Here is a 27,910-nt window from a genome sequence, read left to right as displayed (position 1 = left end):
AGCTGTACAGGATTTAATATAGGTTTAGATGTGTTTGAGGTCAACAGAAACTTCTAGTTCAATTAAATGAAAAATGAAGGACAGAAACAGCAGCAGGGCATGAAAATAAAGAGAAAATGTCCACAGCACTTTTACTGACGGGATTTGGCCACTCAGGTGGCGCAGTGGTAAAACACGCTAGCACACCAGAGCTGGGATTTTGAATATATCGAATCTGAGCTGGGGGGGCCACATAAACAACGATTGGCTGTTGTTCAGGGATGGGGAAAGCCAGACCAGGGTTCCTCATAACTGGTGCAATTACGACCTCTGCTGGCTGGCTGACTGATGGCACCTGCACGGGGTTGGGGAATAACACTGATCAAGGTGTGGCTCTCCGTGCACAAAGCTGATCCGCATATGAACTCGCCTTGTGCAGGTGAAAAAGGCAGTCGGTATTGCTCACATGTATGTCAGTTGCAAAGCTCCTCAGTCAGCAGTGGAGGGTTGTATCGGTAGAGGCGAAGCGTAACGCAACCAGGGTAATTGGAAATGACTAGATCAGGGGAGAAAATTGGGGGTTCTATAATGTCAGTTAAGTTTAATGCATTGGCAATTACTTTTTTTTTTTTTTTTATTAGTGATATTTAACCATAGCTTGGAGTCTTCTCGGTGCCCATATAAAAAGGGCTTAGTTGTTTGCACTCAAATAGCAGGCCATTGGTAGGATCAAGAGGGAAACCCAAACCGTCAGATCTGCTATTAATCAGCTATATGTTTAAGGAGTGTCAGGCAAGAAAAAACTGGCACCTTAATGCATCACGATTGGCAATTTTAAACAGTGGAAAGAATAGTAAAGTCAAAAAAAAAAAAGTAGCTATTAATTGCTAATATATTAATAAGTCAAGAATAAAGATAGTGTGTGGACATGTGAACAGGATCTATTGTTTGTACACTACAATCTTATTACTTGTCTATATATTTTATCTCATTCTACCCTAATTTACTTACTCTATATTAAACTGTATTTACTCTGTGCTGGAGCTGCTGTAACATTGACATTTACGCCATGGGGATCAATACATGAATCTTAAAAAGAAACAAACATAAATAAATATAAAACATTGTTAAATGCTTGTTTTTCCTTTCAGTGTACGAGACCCATTTAAGTGTATGTAAACTTTAAGTGGAGATATATACAATTACTAAACCTCCCAAAGTGGATTTTGCTGTGTTAGGAAGCCTTTGTGACACACTTCCACTATCTGTAGTTCAGATAAGAGAGCTGTTGTCTTAAATGAGGTCTTAACTGAAAGTGTTAAACAGATAAGATCCCAATAGACTCCCAGGTTTATATCATTTTAAATTATGGTACGTCTGATTACTTTCTAAAATCTCAAAAAGCCATTACACCAAAGCCCAAAATATAGGACAACATATACGAATACACTCAGCAGCAATGTAGGACAGTGTTACCCTTGTTTTCTGTTTCTTAGATTTTTTACAGAAGTAAAACTAGCATTCACATTATAACCCTCACAATCCTTTCTCTTAATTTGAGTGCTCAGTGCTGCTGAAAAACGAGCCCCCTCATCCCCTAAAATGCTGGGGAAAACTCATGTTAACAAGAGCTCCCACACAAATGAGTGTAAGTCTAAAATTAATGTAAGTCTGTCAATCTTACCTTTAGTGAATTTCATGTAATGGACCCTCTTTTTTGAGGTCTTGGATTTCTCTTCCAAACTGAAACCTTGTGCCTGATCCTGGGTGGGCTCTGTACACAGATAAGGTTAGATAGTTTTAATGCGGAATTACAGTAAACACAACATCAAAATCCAGTACTAAAAAGAAAGCGAAGACACTGTAAGACTTGTACTTTAAATACCTTAATTTTATTTATTGAATGTTCTGTTTATTGATTCAATGGCAAAAGGGCAATTTGGAAAGAAAAAAAAAAGAAAAGTGTGGGTATATTAACAAATATTAAGTCCCCCAACAAAAATGTATTTTATTATACTGTTATTATTTTTATTATTAGGACATTAGAAATTATTATTTTATTATTTATATTGTACCTTACTGGATAGTAACAACTGAAAAACCAAAAAGTTTGCAGGCTACTCAGTTACACCAGACTCAACTTTTTATTTAAATGCCAGAGTTTACTCAATCTGAGTTGAGTCAGATTATTTAAGTAGTCAATCTGCATTTTTAATGTACAATAAGTACTGATGTTAGAAATATAAAGTAGCATTCAACATTAATTATTTGTCATATATCTACATCTAACATGCATAAAACATTGAAACATGCACTATACATCAGATTGCTGGTCAGGTACACAATACTTGCCAAAGCCTTCAAAATAAAAATAAAAGTAGAAGAAAATATGCTAAGCGATAGCAGGTACAGCCTGGATTTGTGTATAGCTGCTCTGTGACATAAAAATTCTTTTTGAAAATTCTTTTTTTCAGTGTCTGAAGAAAAGTGATGAGTGTGATTGAAGAGCTCACACATGTAATAAAGACCCAGTCTGCTGCTTCACTCCTGTATGGAGAATTTACCTGAAGCATGTCTTTTAATAAAGTGGATTTACTCAAAGCTTTTGCACGTGTTTAATTTTCAATCAACACTTGTTCACGATGTAAGAAATGAGGCTTACGTGTACAAACCCAGTTCCAAAAAAAGTTAGGAAAAATGCTAATAAATACAGAAAGCACTGATTTATAAAGGGTTGTTATCAGTCATTCAATTAGAAACAAAGATTATTTAGAGCTCACAAGTGCAATCAGCACACTAATACGTACTTAGCTTGCATGTTGTCTTGTGTTACAGCACCACCAAGTGGCATTTCAGGATGTGAGTTTTTATGAACCGTGACAGATTATTAAGACTGATATTTATTAGTTTAAAACAGACTGTCTTTAATTTGCATGATAAATTATTAGCATGACTTACCTTCAGTGCTGTTTTGTCCATGGCAGTTGTTAAGTTCAGCAAGCAGCTGATTAAAATCATCCTGGTGAGCGATCCAGTTATCCTAAATTAAAATATATATATATATATATATATATATATATATATATATATATATATATAATATATATATATAAACATCCCAAATGTTTGAACAAAGTAGCATGAATACTCAGAACAGTAGTAAGTTTTTTGTTTGTTTATTGGTTTAACACCATGGTTTAACATATTAGTTACATTCACGGCATTGTTTGTTTAGTCTTTTTAACAGTAGTATAATAAAGTATCACATTTGATAAAAGCAACCGCTTACCTCGTTGTTGACTGAGGTGCCTAAACCCAAACTGTTGTTCTTCACTTTAACCTTGATGTGCTCAGTAGCACCCTGCTCACTTCTGCCAAGCCCCTGTTCAAGGAAAATAAACAGTTTTATCAGTAAATGTGTTAAAATGTACAGAATCTAATAACTGTAGAAATTCTGATACTGGCAAAACGCATCTACACAAGTTATTTTCATTTTATTTTAATCAACCATTTTCCAGTTCCACCAGGAAACACTGGGTGCAAAGCAAGAATACCTTGGACAGGGCGTCAAACCATTGCAGGACTAGCCACCACCACTCTCAGACACAGCCAATCGTGCCTGTGCAGAGGCCCAGCCAGCTGATAGAACAGCTAATATTAAAACCTGAGTCTCGGCAGTCTTAGGTTAGCGAAATAGGCTGCTGCACCACCTGACCACCTCAGTTATTATTTTCAATAACCAAATTACTTCATACTTCAATAGCAAAGTTCTAATGTCAATTAGTTTAGTTAAACCATTAACACTTAAGTAGCTAGTAATATCAGCTATTTCCTCTAAATTTTGTACCCAATAAACACAAACACACACTATAAAGGATTTTCTTTGTTAAGACTTGTTTATTTAAATCTTAGTCAGATTCTTCTCTCAGGACCGTATAACTTCCCAAGCTCACCAACTACACCTCAGTGCCAAGGTATTTTAAAAATCTAAAGAAGATAAATACAAAAAAGTGTAATTGTACTTGTCAGAAGGTGTTTAGAAAGGAAATAATATGATGAAAATCTTTATCTTTATTTATTTAAGCAGCAAGAGCTTACTATTTAAGCATGCTCAGACCTTAGAGAAGTGCATGCAAGATTCCCATTACAGGTCATTTATGAACATCTGCCATGTAAAGGACTATTTACCATGGACAGTGTGCAAGGAATGTTTTGAGGCAGCAACAGAAATCAAGAGCAATTACCCAGTACTACTTGACAGTTTCTTTTTGCAACATGCACTTGAACCTGACCTTTAGTAATAAGTAACTTCACTGGCACCCAAACAATTTTTATATTCAGAGTAATAACAGTGGAAATACATTTTGATGCACTGATAACCTAATGTCAAGAGTTTATTACCTTGCCTTTAGACCAGCCCATTCGCTCCAGCATCTTCTGGCCGAATTTGGACTCATCGTTGCTCCAGGTGCTGTTTCTTGGGTCCACAGACCACTTCTGCTTCCGACGAGCTAAATGCAATTTGGGCAGAAAATTTGTTACTTTTCTCAGTAAACTTATTTACATATAGTTATTTGTAACACAGTGTTGTGCAGAAAGTGGAAACTGAACGCAAAGAATGCAAAAATACACCAGGGATCTGTAAGTCTTCATAACATTATAAACTGATTAACATGTTTAATATGATTAAATATGAAAAAATAAATGTCTAAATCTAAGTCTTGTAAAAAGTTTCTCTAAAGTGTCTAAAGAATAATTTTCTCCACAACAGTACCTTTGTCTACGTGATCAGCAACAATCTCCAGTTATTTATTAGGATTTTGATGTCATGTTTTACACACATTGGTTACATTCATGACAGGGCAGGTAGTTACTTGTTACACAAGATTCATCAGTTCCCAAGTTTTGTCAAACACAGTCATGGACAATTTTGTTTCTCCAATTCACCTCTTTTGCATGTCTTTGGACTGTGGGAGGAAACTGGAGCTCCCGGAAGAAACCCACGCAGACGCGGGGAGAACATGCTAACTCCTCACAGAAACCCAGAACCGCCACACCTGGGAATCAAACATAGGACCTTCTTACTGCGAGGCAAAAGTGCTACCCACTGAGCCACTGTGCCGCCCCAATTTCCAGTTAAGCTGTAAAATGCCCATTTTGAAGCACAGACTTTTATTTTCGCAAAAGTAGTTTGAGTCGGGGACATTTAGTCATAAAGAGAACAGGTGTAAAACGTGGATGTAACTTTTAATATCAACTGCAAATCCAGACCAACAATAAGAACCACAACTTTTATTAGGGCTGCATGGTGGCTTAGTGGGTAGCACTGTCGCCTCACAGCAAGAAGTTCCTGGGTTCGATCCCCAGGTGGGGCGGTCCGGGTCCTTTCTGTGTGGAGTTTGCATGTTCTCCCCTACGTGGGTTTCCAAAATGTGTAAATCAAATTGTAAACAGATTTGTACAGCGTTTAATAATGTGTAAATAAGCAACACAGAGCAGTTTAGCATCAGAGCTGTTAGCACAAATGCTAATACATAAACAAACATTACAAAACTACCTTAAAATCAAAATAATAATCTACTATTATAACAAAGCAACTACTCGAGATTAATCTTATTCAAAAAAATAATAATCTGTTTGCAAAAAGGCTAACAACAATTCCAAATAAATTACAACTAATTCAGGACTCACGCTCAGCAAGCATGGACATCTTGGGGTCCTGGATCACATGGCAGAACCGGTCAGGTATTTTCTTATCTGCCTGACTAAAAAAAAATCACAATTTTATATACAACTCAGCCCCGGTTCTGGACTGCTTTGCTTGGGGGGGCAGTAAAACCTAATGAGGGGGCATGTTGATAGTCATGTTTTTGAAGCCAGAAATATATTCAAGGCTTGATTTGTGCATGAATGATGACAGCCAAGCTATTGATACTGGCTTAAAGTGATGTATGAGGTAAAGAAATAAAAATGCTTGTTTTCGAACTTAAACTTAAAACCCAATGATTAAAAAATACATGTTGATTATGTAAATGGAGAAAAAAGATTATCTAATTGTATTTCATTTTAATACGCCCCCTTAATTAAATTGCCATTACTAATAGAACAACTCTATTTCTTGAAAGGCTTTAATACAAATTTAAGTCAAAGCTGACAAATGTACCTACACACAGACTGAGAATATTCAAACGTGGAAATAGGAATGAGTGAGAATATTTATATTATTGGGAAATTAAAATATAAAGAAAACAAAAGAATACTAATTCTGTAAAAAAAAAGTGTTTACCAGTATACCTGCCTCTCGCTCACACTAACAGAACATATACTGCCGAACTGAACTGTTTGGGGCAGTCTGCCGATTTTTATATGACTCAAAGAGCCAATCAGGAATAAGCAAGGAAATATCTTCACACTGTAAAACAAAATGCATTTTTGTGATTGGTTCAGAGATAATTTTAAAAATAGCCGTTGCTTGCATTGTGCTTGGGGGGGCAAAGACACAATTTGGGGGGGCAATGCCCCCCTCAGCCCCCCCCTAGCGCCGGCCCTGATACAACTATATAAAATATTTATTTTTGTATTTTCCCCAAATGTATTGTTATTTTTATTTTTTAATAATAATGATTAAACAACCATGTTACATATAGATTCGTCTAGTTATAAATTTGTGTTGAACTTGTAACACTAGGGGGCAATTTAGCATCATTTTGTTTACAAAGCCACCATTTCACGTCCTGTCACTGAGCCTTCACCACTTTGCGATAGTTGGCTGCACAGACGGTCAGCTTTCTCCACTGTCCTCTTGTCTTGTGTCTCTTGTAGCAGACTAGCCCCTGATAATGCAATTCGTGTCATGATCCAGCTTACCTATCCAGCTTATTCTGTCTTCTGTCTATCCAGCCACTGTCGTCTCACAGCAAGAAGGTCCTGGGTTCGATCTCCAGATGGGGCGGTCCGGGTCCTTTCTGTGTGGAGTTTGCATGTTCACCCTGTGTCTGCGTGGGTTTACTCCGGGTGCTCCGGTTTCCTCCCACAGTCCAAACACATGCAAGTGAGGTGAATTGGAGATACTAAATTGTCCTTGACTGTGTTCGATATAACCTTGTGTAAACTGATGAACCTTGTGTAATGAGTAACTACTGTTTCTGATATGAATGTAACCAAAGTGTAAAACATGATTAAATGCTAATAAACAAAACAAACAAACTGTCTATCCAGCTTATTCCAGTCTTCATCATCTTCTGAGTCCTTCCACAAGTCCTGTCTTAACACTGCCTTCAGTGTTGCCATGTGGGTGCCTCATCACAAGCCGAAACATCACTTGTGGGACTTGATGTGGCTCAGTATATCTTTTCCTGTTCTGGCCATCTTGTGAACTTGCTCAGTGATCATCATCTTCCTCTATATGATTTTCAGAAATTTTGTGATGCTCTTGTTCTCACAAGCCTGATTGCATCTTTCTTCCTGTCTTTAGTGTCCAGACTTACCAATAGTATGTGGATACTGGCCAAACAAGGGCTTTTTTTTCGTAGCATGGAAAGGATGATAACTTACTTGTTTTCCATATCCATGTCAATTTGACCATCACCACAATGCTATCAATTCATTATTGACTTCAGTTCACCAGCACATTAGTATTTAGCAGTATTTGATACTTGACTTCCCAAATATCCAGTTGTTCCAATCCAATATCCAAATTCAAATTCACACCTCTTTGCACCTCCTTGGGTAAGAGGCCTCTTCTTTTGTCATATTCATAATAACCATTGGATGGAATTAAGTCTTTAATTTACTGTCAATATGAATCATACTATTATGTTTTCTTATTACATTTAAAGTTGATGTGAATTGTAACAACTATGTATTTATTTAATAGCCTACCTACCAAAATTGGCTTCATATATCTCTCTCAAAATAACTCCTATCATAATTAAAACAAAATGCATTAGTCATGGTTGAAAGTAGTGTTGCCAGGTGATCCCACTATGCAATTAAGCAAATTCTGCATCTAAGTTCCTTTACATTCTGTAAAACCTTTTCACTCTCATTTTCTGCAAGTGTGGTGCATTCACTTCCTTTCTTAACCGCTTATCCAATTAGGCACACAGTAACACCCTGGGCGGGGTGCCAGTGCAGGGCAGACACACATACACACACACACCCATTCACCTATAGGTAAAATCAGTGTCTCCAATTAACCTGACTGCATGTTTTTGGACTGTGGGAGGAAACTGGAGCTCCCGGAGGAAACCCATGCAGACACGAGAAGAACATGCAAACTTTGCACAGAAAGGACCCAGACCACCCCGCCTGGGGATCAAACCCAGGACCTTCTTGCTGTGAGGCTTATTTTTGTATTTTTTTAAGTTCAAGAATTAACAAGGTACATTTTTGTTTTGCATTTAACAAAATCTCCCAAAATCCTTAAATTGGGTTTGTACAATTAAATACTTTATTTAATTAGAATCTGATTTAATTAGAATGTATTTTCTGTACCATTGTTTAAGCTTTCAATAGTCAAACTGTACAGTATATTACAGTATTTAAGCAGTAGGTTCAATAGTTCATCTGCAGTCACTAGCAACACACAGTGCATGCTGGCAGAGATGACAGAATAAATCATCAAAGTTCATCTTTTATCAGTCACTGAGAACAATTTCAGTAAGTATGTGTAGTCTGCTCTGTTTGCAAAATAATTACAGTAATGCTTCCTTGTGACATCCATATATCAATTCTTGAATGGATAAAGGTTAAAGAATGCTAATCTGTAATGTCTTACATGTTTGTAGACAATGTAAAATCGTATTAACTGTGTTTGTTAAACATTATTTGCAATAACACTATGGGCAATAATATGAAGTGGATCCCTCAGTTTGGTGCAGTTTGGTTTCACTGCCTTTATTCCCCAAAGTGTTTTTGCTGCCTTTATTCCCCCATGTGTTAAACTGTGAGTATGGAAAACCATTTCAATTCAGCCACATACACTTATTTTAATGGTATGATCTGGCTCACTGTGAACATTTAAGTTTATCTTTACATTTACATTTTCAGCATTTAACAGACGCTCTTATCCAGAGAGACTTAAAGAAGTTCTTCCATAGTGAACATTACCTTACTCTAGTTTAAGAAGAGAACAATACAAGGATACAAATCTGCTGAAAACCCTGTTAGAACCAAAGTTTTTTTTTTTTAACAAATAAATAATAGCAACAAATAAATAAGTGCTTAGTGAAGAGGTTGGTTTTTAATTGTCTTTTGAAGACAGTGAGAGTCAGATCTTTGGACAGACAAGGGAAGCTCATTCCACCACTTGGGTGCAAGTACAGAGAAGAGCCTTGATGCGAATCTTCTTCAAATTTTGGGTGGAGGATCAAAACGAGCGAGACTAGTGGCTCGGAAGTTGCGTGGTACAGAGCGGGGTTTTATTAGACCTCGAAGGTAACTTGGGGCTGTTTTTGGCTTTGTAGGCAAGCATCAGTGTTTTAAACTGAATGCGTGCAGCTACAGGAAGCCAGCGAAGAGAACGCAGCAGTGGGGTGATGTGGCAGTGTTTAGGTTGGTTAAAAACCAGGTGAGCAGCTGCATTTTGGATGTTGTAAGGGTTTAATAGTGGACATAGGAGCACCTGCCAGGAGAGAATTGCAGTAGTCCAACTGTGAGATTACAAGTGACTGGACAAGAATCTGTGTGTCTTCCATGGAGGGAAATGGACGAATCTTCTTTGAGGTGTTAGTTGGGTTGTAGCATTCGCCAACCCTGGATTCACCACACTGGCAGATGGTTAAGTATGATGAAGTTGAATTGAGATATCTCAATGCAGTTTCATCCTTCCCAGGATCAAATATGATGGATGGACATTGATTATTTGCAGAGTACCAGGTCAGCATGTAAAACACAGCTGCAAGACTGAGTATTTGGTCATTTCCCCCCTAAGAGACATGTTTGACCTGAGCTTATTCTCTCACCCTGCACCTAAGTAATCCTCCCTGTTTGCACCACAGAGGGGCCTGTACTTCCAACCTTTCCTATTGGTGAGTGAGCAAAGGGGGTGTGTGCACTTGACATAACACCTCATACCCAAACTAGAGAAACCTGATATGATGTTTATATCAGGTGCACTGATTCCGTCCCCCCTTTCCTCATGACTCTTTCAACACACCAAGGCAGTTCTGGGAACCTCAAGGTTGTTCTGTTATTTACAAGATGGCGAATAATATATTGGTGACCATCATCAAGTCCAGCAGATGGGTGTGTGTAAATCATCATTATGCAGGAGCTTCCAATTGCATAACAGTGACGCATTACATCAGGAGGTCACATGGGAAAATTCCTGGCACTCTTTCTTACAGTGCATTTACAAAGTATTCAGATGCCTGACTTTTCGTGAACCTTTCGGTGTTGTGGATTTGATTTTAAATAGATATAATTGCCATTTTACCACATAAATTCACATTTAATCACCCATAATAATAAAGTAAAATTGTGCATTTAGAGCGTTTTAAAAAATGATTACAATTTTTAATCTGAAATCTCTTATACCCATTAGTATTCAGACACTTGGCTGTAGCCCTCCAAATTATGCTTAAGAGGTGTATAGAATGATGTGCAATTTGCATTAATTTGAGGGGTTTTACAAGTAGTAGAAATAGACATTGTATCTATTCAAAATCAAATCCACAACAAAAGCAGGTATGCAAAAAGTGATCTGAATACTTTCTGAAGCCACTGTACATAGCTAACAATGTGTCTGCTATGGATAGTTTTTAAACACTGGTACATTTGATATATGTAAATAAATGCAAACAATAAAAATGTGGCAGTAAGTCAGTGAGCAAGTGAACAAGCAGGTCCTGCAGCATTACAGAATTTAACAGGGTTGTGACAGTGTACATATACAGTAGCTGTGTCACATGAAGCATGAATTCTGCCATTGATTTACAGTGCTCTGAATGGTATTGCGTAACAGTGTTACTGGGGTCAAAAAGAGAGCACATTGCAGTATATTTCTAGAACAATCTTAACAAAATTATATTCATTGTAAGGATTTAAAAGAGAACAAAGAAACACAAATTGACAATATTGTTTTTGAAACTTAGGTTTATTAAAAAAAGGATATTTGGATCAATGATCAATGTTTCCTTTTTGTAACAAAGGCCATTATTTTCCCTGGTGATCTAATAAATTCATGCTATTTATCAACTAAAATTTCCAATGTATCAAAATAAAATTTATTAAAGGTCAGCTGATACAACTAATTAGATATTCAGTTCCAAAGTTTATCTTTCACCTTTAGTATCTGCTTAGTGTGCTTTTAAGGACAATGCCACAGTCTCTTATAATAAAAGACCTCAAGTGACACTTGTGGCGCAGTAATAAGTAGGTACTGTAGTAGGTATCTGAAGCAGCATGGCAGTTAAAACAATAAGACCGTAGGAATTAATAACAGTTGACACAATCCAGGTCATGCTTGGGTGGCGCAGCAGTCTATTATGCTAAATTAAACTAAGAATTAAGAATTAATAGGAAGTAAACCAATTTATCTTGCTTTATTCATATAATAAAAATATATTCATATAATAATGAATATAATACCCCTCGGTATATTTAAAAAATCTAAGATTTTTAAAATTGTTTGTATATATACAGTGGGGGAAATAAGTATTTGATCCCCTGCTGATTTTGTAAGTTTACCCCCTTACAAAGACTTGAACAGTCTATAATTTTTATGGAAGGTTTATTTTAACAGAGAGAGACAGAATATCAACAAAAAATCCAGAATAAAAACATTAAATAAAAGTTATAAATTAATTTGTATTTTATTAAGGGAAATAAGTATTTGATCCCCTACCAACCAGCAAGAATTCTGACCCCCACAGACCGGTTATGTGCACAAAAGGCACACAAATTAGTCCTGTCCCTGTATAAAAGACTCCTGTCACAGAATCAGTTTCTTCCGTTCAAATCTCTCGACCACCATGGGCAAGACCAAAGAGCTATCAAAGAACGTCAGGGACAAGATTGTAGACCTGCACAAGGCTGGAATGGGCTACAAGACCATCAGCAAGAAGCTTGGTGAGAAAGAGACCACTGTTGGTGCGATCATTCGAAAATGGAAGAAATACAAGATCGCAGTCAATCGCCCTCGCTCTGGAGCTCCATGCAAGATCTCACCTGGTGGGGTAAGAATGATTCTGAGAAAGGTGAGGTCAGTCCAGAATTACACGGGAGGAGCTTGTCAATGATCTCAAGGGAGCTGGGAGCAGAGAAATGCTGGATATGACCCCAAGAACACCACCCCCACTGGGCATTTCTCTGCCTCCAAACACGGCGAGTGGAGTTGATGCCAAAGAGCTCAATTTTGGTCTCATCTGACCATATCACATTCTCCCAAGCTTTCTCGGAATCATTCAGGTGTTCATTGGCAAACTTCAGACGGGCCTGTACATGAGCCTTCTTGAGCAAAGGGACTTTGCGGGCACTGCAGGATCTCAATCCATTACGGCGAAGTGTGTTACTAATGGTTTTCTTGGTGACTGTGCTCCCAGCTCCCTTGAGATCATTGACAAGCTCCTCCCGTGTAATTCTGGACTGACCTCACCTTTCTCAGAATCATTCTTACCCCACCAGGTGAGATCTTGCATGGAGCTCCAGAGCGAGGGCGATTGACTGTGATCTTGTATTTCTTCCATTTTCGAATTATCGTGCCAACAGCGATCTCTTTCTCACCAAGCTTCTTGCTGATGGTCTTGTAGCCCATTCCAGCCTTGTGCAGGTCTACAATCTTGTCCCTGACGTTCTTTGATAGCTCTTTGGTCTTGCCCATGGTGGTCGAGAGATTTGAACGGAAGAAACTGATTCTGTGACAGGAGTCTTTTATACAGGGACAGGACTAATTTGTGTGCCTCATGGGCACATAACCGGTCTGTGGGGGTCAGAATTCTTGCTGGTTGGTAGGGGATCAAATACTTATTTCCCTTAATTAAATACAAATTAATTTATAACTTTTATTTAATGTTTTTTTTCTGGATTTTTTGTTGATATTCTGTCTCTCTCTGTTAAAATAAACCTTCCATTAAAATTATAGACTGTTCAAGTCTTTGTAAGGGGGTAAACTTACAAAATCAGCAGGGGATCAAATACTTATTTCCCCCACTGTATATATACCGATCAGCCATAACATTAAAACCACCTCCTTCTTTCTACACTCACTGTCCATTTTATCAGCTTCACTAACCATACAGGAGCAATTTTTACTGACTGTAGTCCATCTGTTTCTCTGCATGCGTTGTTAGCCCCCTTTCATGCTGTTTATCAATGGTCAGGAGTCTCCCAGGACCACCACAGAGGTGGTGGCACCACATACCCTGTTCTTCAACGGTCACCACAGAGCAGGTATTATTTAGGTGGTGGATCATTCTCAGCACTGCAGTGACACTGACATGGTGGTGTGTTAGTGTGTGTTGTGCTGGTATGAGTGGATAAGAGAGTTTTTAAACACCTCACTGTCACTGCCGGACTGAGAATAGTCCACCAACCAAAAATAGATATAACACAACACACTCTAACACACCACCACCATGTCAGTGTCACTGCAGTGCTGAGAACCATCCACCACCTAAATAATATCTACTCTGTGGTGACCGTTGAAGAACAGGGTAAAAGCAGTTTAAAAAGTATGTAGAGAAACAGATGGACTACGGTCAGTAATTGTAGAACTACAAAGTGCTTCTATATGGTAAGTGGAGTCGATAAAATGGACAGTGAGTGTAGAAACAAGGAGGTGGTTTTAATGTTATGGCTGATCAGTGTACGTGTATATAATATACGTGTAATCTTTTTTATGTAAACCCTTTGTTTGATCATGCACTCATGGACAGAAATCTATGTCCCGCTCCTGTATAAACATCTTGTACAAACTAGTCTAGTTCACATCCCCACCCACAATAAGAACAAACAAGGTCATTAGCGCGTACTTATCACACTCGTGTAGTTCTGTACTCAGGCAGAAGCATTTGAGGGTAAAAATGGTCCCAGGCTGAAACCCGCCTGCTTTATCTCACATTACACATGCCACAGAGGTTCACTAGACACTGTGCCACGTGGTCTCAGTAGCCAGCGAGTACTGGACTGACTGGTCTGTTCTGACTGTTCCAACCTTTTGTAACAAAGACAGCTCACAGTTCAGAGCCTGAGCTGCTGTTTGAATCACATGCAGTACTGAAGTAAATCCAACTATTCCTTTAATTTACAATATATTTTGATCTGACAGTGACAGTGGGCAAGCTGTAGCCTAGTGGTTAAGGTACTGGACTAGTAATCAGAAGGTCGCTGGTTCAAGCCCCACCACTGCCAGGTTGCTGCTGTTGGGCCCCTGAGCAAGGCCCTTAACCCTCAATTGCTCAGACTGTATACTGTAACTGTAATGTAAGTTGCTTTGGATAAAAGCATCTGCTAAATGCCGAAAATGTAAATGTAAATCTGAGTTGAAAAGTATCAGTATCGAATGATCAGAACCGTATGACAAAACTTTCCTAGCCAGTAAGAAATGGAAGCAGGTTTTAGTGTTGTGACCTTATGTTGAGGGAAAGAGTCTACATACTGTAGATATAATCATTATATAACCTGCTTTTTCATTGGAGCTACAATGTAAGTGAAAACAATCACGGTTGAGTTCTTACTGAGGAACAATGACATTGCATTTCTGCAATGTAAATATTTTAAGACTGTGTTAACTACTAGCTGTTTTGTGTTGTTGCGTTCAATGTGTGTTTAATAGCAATTAAGAAACAATTTACACATCAGGACTTAAGAACTCTTTTTGAGAAGGTACACATTCTTTGTGAAACAAACACTGGCAGTACAGTGAGCTAAACTGAAGACGGTGTAACTCTCTAGTTATAGTGGCACTATCATACCACCTTTTCAAAAATTCATTGAGTGGCATTGTTCAGGAACTACAGTACAACAGCTCACTCAAAAGCAGTGAGTTGCAAACCACCTCAGCACAAGAACTGTTTGCCAATAGCTTAATGAATTAAATCACTAGAGTTTGTTATTCATTGGACTGCATACTGGTCCTTAAATCTACTATCAATGAAGCTGTTGAGATTATTGTCACAGCGAGTTTCACACTGATTTTTCTGAAAAACAAGCTAAAATCTGGATGTTTTCCATCTGAGATGAGCATGGGTCCAGAGAATTTGTTGACCTTTCTGTGGCAGCCTTTGTTAAGTGACAACTGTTTTCCAACTACTCCCAAGACCTTGTGGCTATATTGATCACAGTAGCACTAGCCCAGCCGGATGGCATAGCTAATATTCAATACAATGTATTCGAAATCCCATTTTTTTTTTATGTGATGCAAGCACCAAATTTAAAATTTTGTGCTTTTTAACCTTGTAGTTCACCCTTTTCTATTTTCATGTAACTGTAAAAAAAGTTTGGAGAGACATTTCAAGGCAACTGGATGCACCTGACCACAATTCAGAGTGCCATAGCAAAGGATCTGCAGATTGACTTTTTGACTTTTAATTAAAAAAGAAAGTTTTCACTTTGTCATTGTAGATAATTAAGATGGGCGAAGTCCATCTGTATTGTTTGTTTGTTTTATTAGGATTATAACGTCATGTTTTTACACTTTCATGACAGAAACAGTAGTTACTCAATACACAAGATTCATCAGTTGACAAGTTTTAACATCAAACACAGTCATGGACAATTTTGTATCTCCAATTCACCTCACTTGCATGTTTTTGGACTGTGGGAGGAAACCGGAGCTCCCGAAGGAAACCGACACAGACACGGGGAGAACATGCAAACTCCACACAGAAAGGACCTGGACCGCCCCACCTGGGGATCGAACCCAAGACCTTCTTGCTGTGAGGAGACAGTGCTACCCACTGAGCCACCGTGCTGCCCAAATCTACTGTATTGAAATTAGACTTCACAAACTGTTACCCAGCAATCAGGCTCTCTTTGAATTTAGCACATATGCACACAGTCACTTTCTACACACACACTTACTTGTAATCTTTTTTTTTTTGCAGTTCTTACAGTGTGCTGTAATTTCCACCCATGTCAATATCCTAATCTGAGCACTGAGTCACTGTATACACACATACCCATAATGTACTGTATTTATCTTTGAAATCCATCTAGTATAAATATCCAGATGTTATGTAAACACTTGTGTAATGTAATACTCCTTTTTTATCTTTTTTTGGGGAGTGTCACACTAAATTTCCTTGTACGCAAGTATAATGACAATTAAGATTCTTCTTCTTTTTTCTATATTAATATACCATGTACAGCCATGCAGAAAACCCGATTTAATTCAAACAAGACCAGTTCAGTCCAGCATATTGAAAAAATGCTTTAATCATGTATCTTTTGTGAACAGAAACATAAAATGACAAACTTCCCATCTACAAATGATTTAAATAGTGAGCTTATATGAAGCCAATTATTTTTATCAAACTAAATAAATAGATAAATAGTGCACATGAAAAGCAGTAAGAAGGACACATATTACTCCGCTTATCAGGGTATCAGGGAGGCCCCAGCTTTCATTTCGACCCACCCTTTTAGCCAACACCTTGAAGAACAGTGTGGCCATAGTAAACAAAGTCATTTAACTGTGGCTTTAACATACATTAAATGTACAGTTTTGGAATCATTCTGTGGTTACATGACAATTGTGGCTGATATGCAAATACTGACTTTTAGTAAGTACAGTAAATCACAGAATTAAGTTAGCTAAGACCAAGTTCTATTAATATTTGGGACCTTTAAGTCCATAGGCAAGTCTTTCAATGACAGGTTGGCAAAAGTAAACCCAGTTATTTAATTATGGTTGAAAAACATACATTAAATGTACAATTTTGTAATCATTTATTTCGTTACATGACATTTGGGCTGATAATGCAAATACTGTCCTTCATTAAGCACAATAAATCATAGAATCAAGTTAGCTAAGAAGTTCTATTAATATTTCTGTTAATATTACGCTAGTCACCTCATAATATTCTAACTGTTTCTTTAAAGGTAAGCTATTAATTACAATAATCATTTCGAATTACTTGCCACCCCAACCTCCTTGCAACAAGCTGCGTTGCTTTACTTATGACCCTTAATCCTAGTGCACGATACCGAACTTTTACAACTCAACCACTACAGTGCACACATATTGTAATGATCATGAGTTGTGTAAAGGGTTCACAAACTACATGATGTATTAATCGCTTTACACTAAACATCCCAACGTCCCACTGGTTTTCTTTAATAAAATAAAACACAAGAAGTGTATACATGACTGCAAAAAATATGAAAGACACAAAAGAAGCTAACGCAAAGCTAATGGAAGAGAATGGGTTGAGTTACCCATACAAATCAAGTTGGTGAAACCATGAAACTAAGCATGATTAAAGTTGCACATTGAAGACACAAGCAAACTACCTAAAATGATTCAAAATCCAAAATAAAGCTTTGAGGAGTGTATTACAGGTAGCATGTTGCAATTTGTAATAAAATATTTGAGTAGAAATGTCTACACTCATTGTAAAACACTGAAATAAACATGGATCAGAGAAAAGGTGCTGCTAATGAGTTTAACGTCTCAAATGTGGTTTTGAGACTGGGGGGTCTTGGTTTGGACGGAGATGGACCCTCATCCATACTAGTACTTTGGTTACCCTCACTACACCAAAAACATGTCAGCAGGTCGACTCTTGTTAAGGTTTATTACTTGTTTTCTTTATTACTTGTGTCCTCTGAACATGCAATATGTTGGCCAATGTTTTTTTTTTTTTAATCACTGTTATAAATATAAAAGAAAATTTCGATAAAACAGCTTTCATACATTTGATTGATTCATCAATTTTGCATTAGTATTATTCAATTTTTCCCTCAAAGAATTAAGGCAATGAGAAGTATAAAACAACAAATACAAAATATATAAGCACCAAACTACCTGGGCAAAAGTATGGTCCAAAAAGTTCCAGTCATGCACAGTTTAAAGATTTTCCTGCCTGGCTTCATTTACTAAACCTAAATCAGGTGTGTAGGCGCAAGAAAACCCCTAAATTTTGCTAGACTCTGACACCTCCAACCCCTAGACAGGAGCTGAGCACACATCATTATCTGAAGGTTTTTCTACATATTGCTGATACAGTAGGTGGCTGAAAAAACCCAGCAGATTGTATGAAATTTATATTTTATATATTATATATTATTTTCTTGGTTACATAAGCTAGCCAAGCAGGACCCTTTAAAAATAAAAAAAGAGAGCAAAGACTATTTACAGGCTATAGATTTCTCTTCAATTATACTTTTTTAAATATATATGTACAAGTGTCTGTTGTCCTGAACTGGATTCAGTTGGCTTGGGCTACTCTAGACTCTGAGCCGATAAAGTTGAGCATAGTCTGCACCAGCTCCGGCAGGTCATAATCATGTTTCCAGCCCCAGTCGTTACGAGCATTGGTGTCATCGAAGTTCATTGGCCAACTGTCAGCTATGGAAACAAGAAACCAATCATTCAATTAAATATAGTGAACTCACACTGAAAATGACATTTTGTGGCATGCTTGCCTGTCAGCTCTTACCAATTGCCTGTCGTACAGTGTCGATTTCGTATGAGACCTGCAGGTCAGGCAGCTGTTTCTGCACCTCCTGTGCCAGTTCCTCAGGAGTGAAGCTCATGGCGTTGATGTTATAGGTGCGCATGGACAGCGTCTCTGCTGGTGCTTCCATGACCTCAAGTGTAGCCCTCAAGCAGTCGTCAATGTACATCATGGGAAGACGGGTGTCTGGCTTCAGGTTGCACTCAAATTTGCCGGTCTTGACGGCGTCATGAAAAATCTGCACAGCGTAATCTGCAAAGTGAAGACAAACCAAGGTTTGTTAATTCCCATGTTAATTCCCACGATATATTAACACATATGTGTCATTTAATGGCAAAAAATAGGTATTATGTTTGTCTGTTTATTTTATCTTGTCTTTATATTTTAGTCCATTTTATGTTTTCATTTTTATGGCTGCAAGGTAGGTTAAAACTGTTATTGTGTTGTCTTGTGTAAGAGCTTATTTTATGGTTTCAGGCATGTGCACTCTGGGGACAATTAATCTGTTATGGTTGATGGTACAAGCACTAGGGTGAGGGTATGACAATATTGTATCAGCACAGCTAAAATGTGACTGATCTTTTACCAATTACTGACAAAATTGATCACTTCTTTCTTTAAAGAGGTGGAGAAAACAGTGGTTTTCATGCTTCAGGGTCTGGATACTGTGCAGTCACTTGGTAAAAAATGAATTCCAACTTCACAGCTGAATGTTAAAAGGTAAATGACCCAAAACAAACAAAAAAGTGAATTCACGCTTAAATGGTTAAAGAAAAAAAAAGTGTTTTGGAATGGGGGCAGCTCAGTGGCTTGGTGGGTAGCACCGTTGCCTCACAGCAAGAAGGACCTGGGTTCAAATCCCGGATGGAGTTTGCATGTTCTTCCAGTGTCTGTGTGGGTTTCCTCCGGAAGCTCCGGTTTCCTCCCACAGTCCAAAGACATGCAAGTGAGGTGAATTGGAGAAACACAATTGTCCATGACATTAAAGACTTGAACTAATGAATCTTGGTCAAGTCAAAGTACGACAATAAGACGGAGGCTTTGTGGAGAAAGTTCCAGAGTGGTCTAGAATTCATTATCTAAATTGTACAAACACCACTGTACAGCAGCACCGAAAACATTTTTGCTTTTAAAGCTTTTATATCCAGCTTGGACTGTAAATTTGTATAAGAATGTAGAACCAGTGTTACTGGTGTAGACAGAATATGTTTATTATATGAAATTAGTATGTACTGTGTAACTAGCATGCTGTATTTCTCTCATTCAGGCCCTAACCACAGACTTTATCTGAAGGTACCGTACCTGTCGTACCACCTCCAGGCTGGGAATCTGCAGAGATGATGCCTGGGTAGCGGAGGCAGCGGAAGTCAAGGCCATACCGGTGATGGTAGTACTGTAGTAATAAGAAATTACGTTTAGTGATGTATCAATCCGAACAAAGGCCATGTCTAGATTATGGATTATGCGTCTCACCTCTCCCATCAGCTCAGCGTGAACCTTTGAGACACCGTATATGGTGCGAGGTCGCTGCACACACAGGTCAGGGGTCGGGTTTCGGGGAGAAGTGGGACCAAAGGCACCAATGGTGCTGGGAACGAACAGTCGAAGCCCGTGCTCCGCAGCAATGTCCAGGATGTTGTGAAGACCTGAAGAGAAAAAAAAAAAACACAATTACTATGACAGTCTGAATGTTCTGTATATTTCAATCGTTTCTCTTGAAGCAGTGCACTCATGCGTTAAAAGACAAAAGTCTACCCAAAATTTTGCCACAAGTTTGAAGACTGCAATTGGTTGTATACACCTATTGTTAATGGGTGTGGCTGAGACCAAATACACTATATGGACAAAAGTATCAGGAGCTTGTATTAAATCACAATCTAAATCCTTAAACATTAATATGAAGTTGCTACCACATCTGTAGCTAGAACGGCTTCCACTCTTCTGAAGTGTGTCTGTGGGAATTTAGAGGTCAGACACTGGTGTTGGAAAAAACAATCTTCGTTCTAGTTTTTTTCCCTGTCTTCTTTTCCTCCATGTTAGCCATTACAGTTCTGTTGAGAAGTTCTTCGCCTGGTTAAAGATTTCATTTTCTCAGCACTCAGCGACCGCTCTGTAACTTTGTGGTCTGCCACTTCATGCCAAGTTGCTGTGGACCTAAAATCACCCGCTTTTCTATAATACAACTCACAGCTGATCATGGCATATCTGAGAGGAAAGAAAGGACAGACTGCATGGCTAGGTGCTTGATTTTATATACCTGTGGCAATGGGACTGAAGTGTGTCCCAATACTTTTGTCAATAATAGTGCATATTTGACCTTACAGTATTTCAAACCTTTAATTATTAATTGAGTGTTTTGGGAGTTTAAAGTCTTTGTCATTTATAAGTATTAGCAGTTTTGCTTTTATGCAGACCTACCAGTGATGTTAACAGCACGAGCCAAGGGCACGTTGGCTTCTCCTACAGCACTTAGAAGGGCGCTGTAATGCACCAACCAGGTGATCCGGTTGTTGACCACAATTTCTCGCAGGTTCTTGTAGTCCAGAATGTCAGAGTAGATGAAGGGACCTGTAATATGGTTAGGAAAGAACATTTTTGTGATTTAATATGTTTGCTGTTGACAAAATTGTCAATGTTGATGATGAAAGCAAGAGAAAGAAAGATGTGTTACAACTTAGAGGTTTAATTAAAATACTGTAAATGAAAAAAAAGCAAATTTTGGCTCGAAAAATGTAAAGAACACAGGTACACACAATACCAGTGTACCACAGAGGATTCTTTATTCATAGTGAAAATGTAGAAAGCTGAAAAAAGTCCTGAAAGCTTTCAAGCACAAAGCTTGGGTTACATTAAAGAGAAAGAAAAAAAAGAGAAAAAACACTTACCGCTGTGAAAGACATGGGTGGGAGGTTTCCTGATATCTGAAAGGATCACATTGTTCTTTCCAAACCTCATCCTGCAAATAAGGACATTGAACTTTAAGTTAAATATAAAAAACAAGACTTAGAGGCCACAAAATTTCTTTGGCTGATACTCATAAAGCTGTCATTTAATGCAAACATGCACAACCATGTGACGCTTCTTACCGCAGTAGCTTGGCAAGTCCCACACCCAGTTGCCCAAGGCCGCCTGCAAAAAGAAAAAAAATGTAACAGCTACTTCAGGGTTTTTCAGTGCAATTGCATAAAGAACTGTTCTTGTTTCACAGTGTGATTGCAAACATCACTTGAATGCAGGTCAATGAAATTGAGCAACAGTAAATATATAACTGATGTGTGTCATACCCGTGATAAGGACTCTGGGGTGATCCGTTTCAGAAAAGGACACAGAGTGAAAGCTGGCGTCTGAGCCAGAGGTGACTTGGCGGGGGGAGAAGCTGATGTGGCGCACAGCCACCGCTGAAACCTGGCATCCACATCCAGGGGTCTGAAGGGCTTGCTTAGCCACCTTGCTCAGGGCACGAATTACTGGCATCTTCGGGTTACCTAAGGTTAAAAATGTGCCTGTTAAATTTGTGCATACATTACAAGGACTGAACACTAAATTCTGAACATCTTGCATTTCATGTAGACTAACAACTAAGCAAAGGATTACAAATCTAACAATAAAGACAAAAAATAAATAAGGAACATGACAAGAAGGGGCAGTTTAGAAACTATTTTATCTCCTAGCATATCATTGAGTTTAAAGAATTTCAGACTAATTAGAATTTAAAAACAGTAAAGCTGTCATCGCCTATGCATCCAAACTGCATAAACAACCATTACTACAATAGAAAGATCAGAATTTAGTCAATATTCTCCAAACACAAGAAGAAGCACAGTGCTGTCTCTAAGAGACCTTACCTTACTGCTCAGCACTTGAAAGGAAAGCTGATAGAAAGGTGTGATTATTTATACTGCCCTGCCTTTGCAAGAGACCAATCAGCATTCAGAAAAAAGGCCACACACCCAAATTTCTGATACAACCAATTTTTTTTGCAAGTGCCAAGGGCATGGCAGGTACTTTGCATAAAGCTGGTGTGCTGCCAAAGTGTTACTCGGGTTTCTAATGAAGATAAGCATGGATGACATAACATTCAAAAACTTTTTTTGACTTTTCCAATTTGAAGGTCAGCTCCATGCCAACTCAGCTTCATGTTTTGTACAGACAGTACAAGTAAAAAGCAATGGTCCTTTCAGTCTTCAGAATTAAAATTTAGTTTCAAGCAAGTGAACAGTAATTGTATGTGATTATTTATTCATAAATCATAACCCCAGGAAACACACTCACTTATTTGCTTCCTCAAACCCAAGGATGAATTCAAGCTACCAATCCACATATGCAATGCTTGCAGTAAGTTAGAGAAAATCAAAGCACCTGCAAAACACCCACACAAGCACAAGGAAACACGAAACCCTCCCTAACAAACAGCGACTACAGATGACAATTGAATCCAGGTCATCAGGACCAAAGGTGTTGCATAGCCTCACATGCTGCCCAGTATACAACCACGAAAATACAGTTTAGTCAAGTAATTCAGTACTTCATGGCCTGATAATGGAGGTAAAACTGCAGGACGGCAAATCAAGACAGCACAATTTGGCACAGGTACCTTAATGCCTTGGCATTAGACACATCTATTTTGGGGAGACCGCACTAAAGATCTTTTTAGATGTAATCTTCTGATATATTATACCAGGCTTCTTTCAGCACTCCCCAGAGTTCATCTTTAGATTACCGTCTGTCACTGAAAACACAAGCACTAATTCTTCCCTTACTTTCCAACTCTTTTTTTCCCACATACTTTCGACTGATCTTCATTCCAATCTCTCCTACCCTTTTCACTCAGTTCATCTAATGTAAAAATTGTTTCTTGGCTGCTATACTTCTTATTCGAACTGTAAGAGGGTCAACTTGGCATCCCGACGAAGCTGGCTGATGCTGAGCCAGGTCCTTGCTAGACTTCTTCCGGTCTCTCAAAGAAGAAACTCAACAGATCTGAAAGTTTTCTTGGCCTTCCAGTCCTTTTTGTACTTGACCTCTTCTGATTTTTCAAATTCTTTATTAAAGCTCAAATCCCACACCTTGCGTGTCCAGTTTAGAGCATCACTTTATGACATGGCATTACACACATTTATTCACTTACACTTTGGGGGAGTTTCGAGTAGCTAGTTAATTTTTTCATGTTTATGAAGGTGAAAGAAAAACAAAGATCTTAAAGGAAACTATAACACGGGCACGTGAAGAACATGGCACATTTCGCAGACAGTGAACAAAAACAATGCTAAAACCCAGGTCGCAGTACTTCACACTGCTTTATAGCACCCACCCTACCAGCTGAACCACCCGACTTTAAAACATGAACATATTTTCATTGTAAACTGCTGGTACTTAATGAATCCTTCATATATGGCCCTGACATTTCTGTGCGTTGGAATGCATAATGGCCTTCAATTTATTTTATGTTGTATTTGCATAAAGATGGTTTCCTGAAATGATGTCTGCCATGTATTTACTAAATTAGTTTAAACCCAAAAACTAAAATTGGTATAAAAAAATGCACAATTATGACAGTGACCTATGTACAGGGCAGTGTTGCTTCTGTTGGTGCCAATCCTTAATAAGAGTCTTAGGTTGGTTGATTGATTGATTGATTAGTTTTAGCGCCGTACCGACACGCTGGGGTCATTTATACGGCGGTACTCAAGTTGCTTCTTCACTTTGTATAATTTAAAACGAATTATAAAATGTTTTAGATTAAAATATGTTAAAAAATTATTTCCTGGTGCTGTGGATTTAAGCACATTTCGTGTCTCGTTTTCATTAAAAAACCTCAGTCTTTCTGAGTTTAGTGTTTTGCAGTCTATCAGTATGTGTTTAATTGTTAGTCTCTCAATAAGAGTCTTAGGAACTGGAACTAAAACATCATTGGAAATCATTGGTCATTGAAAATAATAATAATAATAACAACAACAACATTATTGTATGGTCAGAACAGCTCTGAACTTAGGAAGTGATTTACATCCTGTTGTGTGACTAATCATTTAACAGTCATTATAAACCAGTTTCTCTTTCATCTCTCAAGCCTGTACATTTTGGTAATCCACCCATGCTTGTTTCCATCAATTTTAGAAACTATTGTTACGCTCATATACACATCATAGGGATAAAAAACTCACTGATGCTCATTTTTACCCTTTAACGTTAAGTATGACAGCATTAGGCGGCCAGCTGAGCGTACTGCCCTACTAAATAAGCTAGTATGCATGACAGCACTACTGACACGTACACAGGATTCTTGCATACTAGTGTAATAAGTACTGAAGTAGGCGTACAAAGCGCGTTTTATATATAAATATAAACATGTATATATATATATAAACACTTGTGGCAGTGAGGAGCTAGATGGTGCATGAGGTTTGTCACGTACCTTCAGACAGAGTAATACGGTAGTATGCGAGTTTTAAACACTTATAAACTTCAGTTAATTTTTGAATATAATTGTTTTAATATATTTATATATTTGCATTAAACAACAAAATAAGAAGCTTAGCTTATTAGTTAGCTCGTTGGTTAATTAAGGTACTGGACTAGAACTCAGAAGGCTGCTGGTTCAACCCTACCGGCACTAAGTTGCCACTTCTGGGCCCTTAAGCTAGGCCCTTAACCATTAATGCAGCATTGTATCACATTGTGTCACAACCGTCTGTCGCATGTTATAAAAGCGGCTGCTGAATGTGGTAAATGAGAATGTAAACTTAAGAGAGAATTAAAAGACGTAACCATGACAGCGCACGCGGGTCAGGCTAATACAATAGGCTATTGTTCGTATCCGCGGCTACTTGGAGAAGAAGTTATATGAATCAGAAAATTAAAGATAGCCTTTAAATAGTACAGCACATGTGAATCTAAAATTAAATTGAAACTCCATCTCAGTTACGTTTATAGCTAAGGCGTGTCAGTTCCTACTTAACCAAAGTAATTCCCTAATATAGACTCAAATATTTTTCTTCGATTTTTTATTTATTGACAACATGTAGTTGTTGATGCGATATGTAATGATTTACTTACCAATAAATTAAAATAAATGAGTTTGACGGGTGTGTTAGCAGTGCAGGATGCTGATGGTTTTTCCTCGATGTGCAGTTGCATCAGTTCCTCTCAGCGGTTTATATATATCAGCAGAGGCGTAGTTCAGGGTAACCGGCTTCACGCTGATTGGCTGAGCGGCGGAGGCGCGGTCTCCACTTCGCGCGACACCCAGTGACGTCATTGCAGCGTCACGTGCCGAATGATGCGGTTTCTCGCTTGAAACGTGGTGCCACATGTTCTCTAGGTTTGGTGCCAGGCGTAAACACTCCACTATTATTAGTTCGTTTCGGTAGATTTAAAAGATCATAACATGTAAATGCCATTGTAGATTGATGTTGAAGTACTTTTCCTGCTTAAATAAGGTTTTCTAGAAGGGTTATTTGAATGGTTAACGGTGTAGCTATGGGTGGCCACTTCCATAACCCCAAAAAGGAGTAAATGAAAGTGAGTAGTCAGAATAGTGTCTACAGCACACAAAATAAAAAAAAAACCTTAATTGATATTGAATTGTGATGCAACCAAATAAACTAGAAAATTGCCATGTTAATGAATGTTCTGCTCATTATATTTAGAGTCGATTGGTGTTATTTTAGTACAAAAAGCATGAATTTATCTTTCCTACTCTTCGAAATGCGGCAGCACGGTGGTTCAGTGGGTAGCACTGTTGCCTCACAGCTAGAAGGTCCTGGGTGGGGCAGTCCGGGTCCTTTCTGTGTGGAGTTTGCATGTTGTCCCAGTGTCTGTGTGGGTTTCTTCCCACAGTCCAAAGACAAGCTGTCAGTGTAATTAGAGAAACAATGTGTGTAAAACATGATGTTAAAATCCTCATAATTAAATAACTAATAAATAAACTCTTCGAAATGAAAGGGTGTTGAGCCGACTACTCAGAGCTGTACGTTGCTTTTCGTTTTGGCATGGTGACAGTTGAACAGTTATTAAAACTTAGCAATTAACTAGTATTTCAAGGCTGGACATTCCACAGTAAAGCGGTGAATGTCTTTACTTTAAGAGGCAGCTTAAATACAAGTAATTTCTTTTAACATGTTCGTAAGCCAATTACAGACAAAATAATTATGATTGTTACAAGCATCCAGTTAGCTTCCAAAAGAGAACAAATATGTGTCTGTCCAGGCATTACAAATCTGCTGAAAACCCTGTTGGATTTTTTTTTTTTTGCAAGGAATGAATAGGAGCATTTGTAAGTAAGTGCATGTCAGCTTAAGTGCTTAGTAAAGAGGTGATGAAGGTTTTTAATCATCTTTTGAAGACAGCGAGAGCCAAGGACGGATTAAGGATAGTCTGGGCCCCTGGGCAAAGAATTGCTGCAGTGGGTGAGTTAGCCTTTAAAGTGAGCTCACTGTTGGACATATTGTCAGGCATGAAAAGAACATCAAATAGCTCAGTTAAGTGTGTGTATGCATTCAAACTGCTTGAAATTGCTTGTCTTAAATTTAAATAATTGCAAAATTGCTAAATTAATTTGTGTCTCTGCGCTTAAGAGAAATTGAACATAATAATTTTGAAACAATACAAATTCAGAAACATTAAGTAAGGGCCTGAATCGCATATTTGCAACAAAACGTCTGTTATGAAATATGGTAGGGCTAGGGCCCAAAAGCATGGCTAGGGGCCCCAAAAGCATGGCTAGGGCCCCCAAGAGGCCCTGGGGTCAAAGTCCCTAATAGTCAGAGGATCCTTAAAATGGAGGGCCCTCGGAAATAAAAATATATTGTATCATAAATGTTGATAGGCATCGCAAAATGTTTTGGGCCAGGGCCCCCCCGGGGCCCCCTGGGCGCTGGCCCCACTGGCCCGGTCAGTAATCCAGCCATGGCGAGAGCCTCGGATGTTCGGAGCGGGGAAGTTCGTTCCACCACTTGGGTGCAGGTACAGAGAGGAGCCTTGCTGTTTGTCTTCCTCGAGTTCTGGGTGGAGGATCAAGTTGAGCGAGACTAGTGGCTCGGAGGTTGCGTGGTGCAGAGCGGGGTTTTATTAGACCTCGAAGGTAGCTTGGGGCTGGTCTATTTTTGGCTTTGTAGGCAAGCATCAGTGTTTTAAACTGAATGCATGCAGCTACAGGATGCCAGTGAAGAGAACACCTCAGTGGGGTGATGTGGCAGTGTTTAGGTTGGTTAAAAAACAGGCGAGCAGCTGCATTTTAAATGAGTTGCAAGTGTTTTGAAGGGGTGCTCAGGTGGCACATCAGTAAATTACACTAGCCCACTACCACTGAGATC

The 27,910-nt window shown here is 38.4% G+C and overlaps 2 protein-coding genes across 2 annotated transcripts in view; both read right to left on the bottom strand.

Annotated features, from left to right (window-relative positions):
- pinx1 (PIN2 (TERF1) interacting telomerase inhibitor 1) overlaps positions 1–5,740 on the bottom strand; it is a 39,584-nt gene extending 33,844 nt beyond the window's left edge. Inside the window, exons 1-5 of the mRNA XM_063002196.1 lie at positions 5,671–5,740; positions 4,381–4,490; positions 3,269–3,361; positions 2,938–3,019; positions 1,664–1,753 (exon numbers count right to left, since the gene is read on the bottom strand). Coding sequence (XP_062858266.1) covers positions 1,664–1,753; positions 2,938–3,019; positions 3,269–3,361; positions 4,381–4,490; positions 5,671–5,689 — 394 coding nt within the window. The 5' untranslated portion in view covers positions 5,690–5,740. The remainder of the gene's footprint in view (positions 1–1,663; positions 1,754–2,937; positions 3,020–3,268; positions 3,362–4,380; positions 4,491–5,670) is intronic.
- Positions 5,741–16,338: 10,598 nt separating this feature from the next.
- Positions 16,339–25,740, bottom strand: tdh (L-threonine dehydrogenase). The gene is made up of 9 exons (XM_063002195.1): positions 25,653–25,740; positions 21,884–22,084; positions 21,686–21,728; positions 21,485–21,555; positions 21,018–21,167; positions 20,073–20,245; positions 19,902–19,992; positions 18,582–18,851; positions 16,339–18,490 (listed from the first exon to the last, which is right to left on the bottom strand). Exons 2-9 carry the CDS (start codon positions 22,071–22,073, stop codon positions 18,351–18,353), a joined length of 1,128 nt encoding a protein of 375 aa, XP_062858265.1. The 5' UTR covers positions 22,074–22,084; positions 25,653–25,740; the 3' UTR covers positions 16,339–18,350.
- Between the last annotated feature and the right edge of the window lie 2,170 nt (positions 25,741–27,910).

The sequence above is a fragment of the Trichomycterus rosablanca genome, chromosome 9 (assembly GCF_030014385.1).
Source record: "Trichomycterus rosablanca isolate fTriRos1 chromosome 9, fTriRos1.hap1, whole genome shotgun sequence".
Classification (NCBI taxonomy): domain Eukaryota; kingdom Metazoa; phylum Chordata; class Actinopteri; order Siluriformes; family Trichomycteridae; genus Trichomycterus; species Trichomycterus rosablanca.
This window is presented reverse-complemented; position numbering and strand designations above follow the sequence as displayed.

Excerpts from the sequence above, each read along its gene's own strand:
- tdh (XM_063002195.1), bottom strand. The coding sequence starts at position 22,073 with ATGCCAGTAATTCGTGCCCTGAGCAAGGTGGCTAAGCAAGCCCTTCAG. Across the intron at positions 20,246-21,017 it reads TCGTGCTGTTAACATCACTG|GTCTTCACAACATCCTGGAC; the intron begins GTAGGTCTGCAT and ends TTTTCTCTTCAG. Across the intron at positions 19,993-20,072 it reads ACGCTGAGCTGATGGGAGAG|TACTACCATCACCGGTATGG; the intron begins GTGAGACGCATA and ends TTATTACTACAG.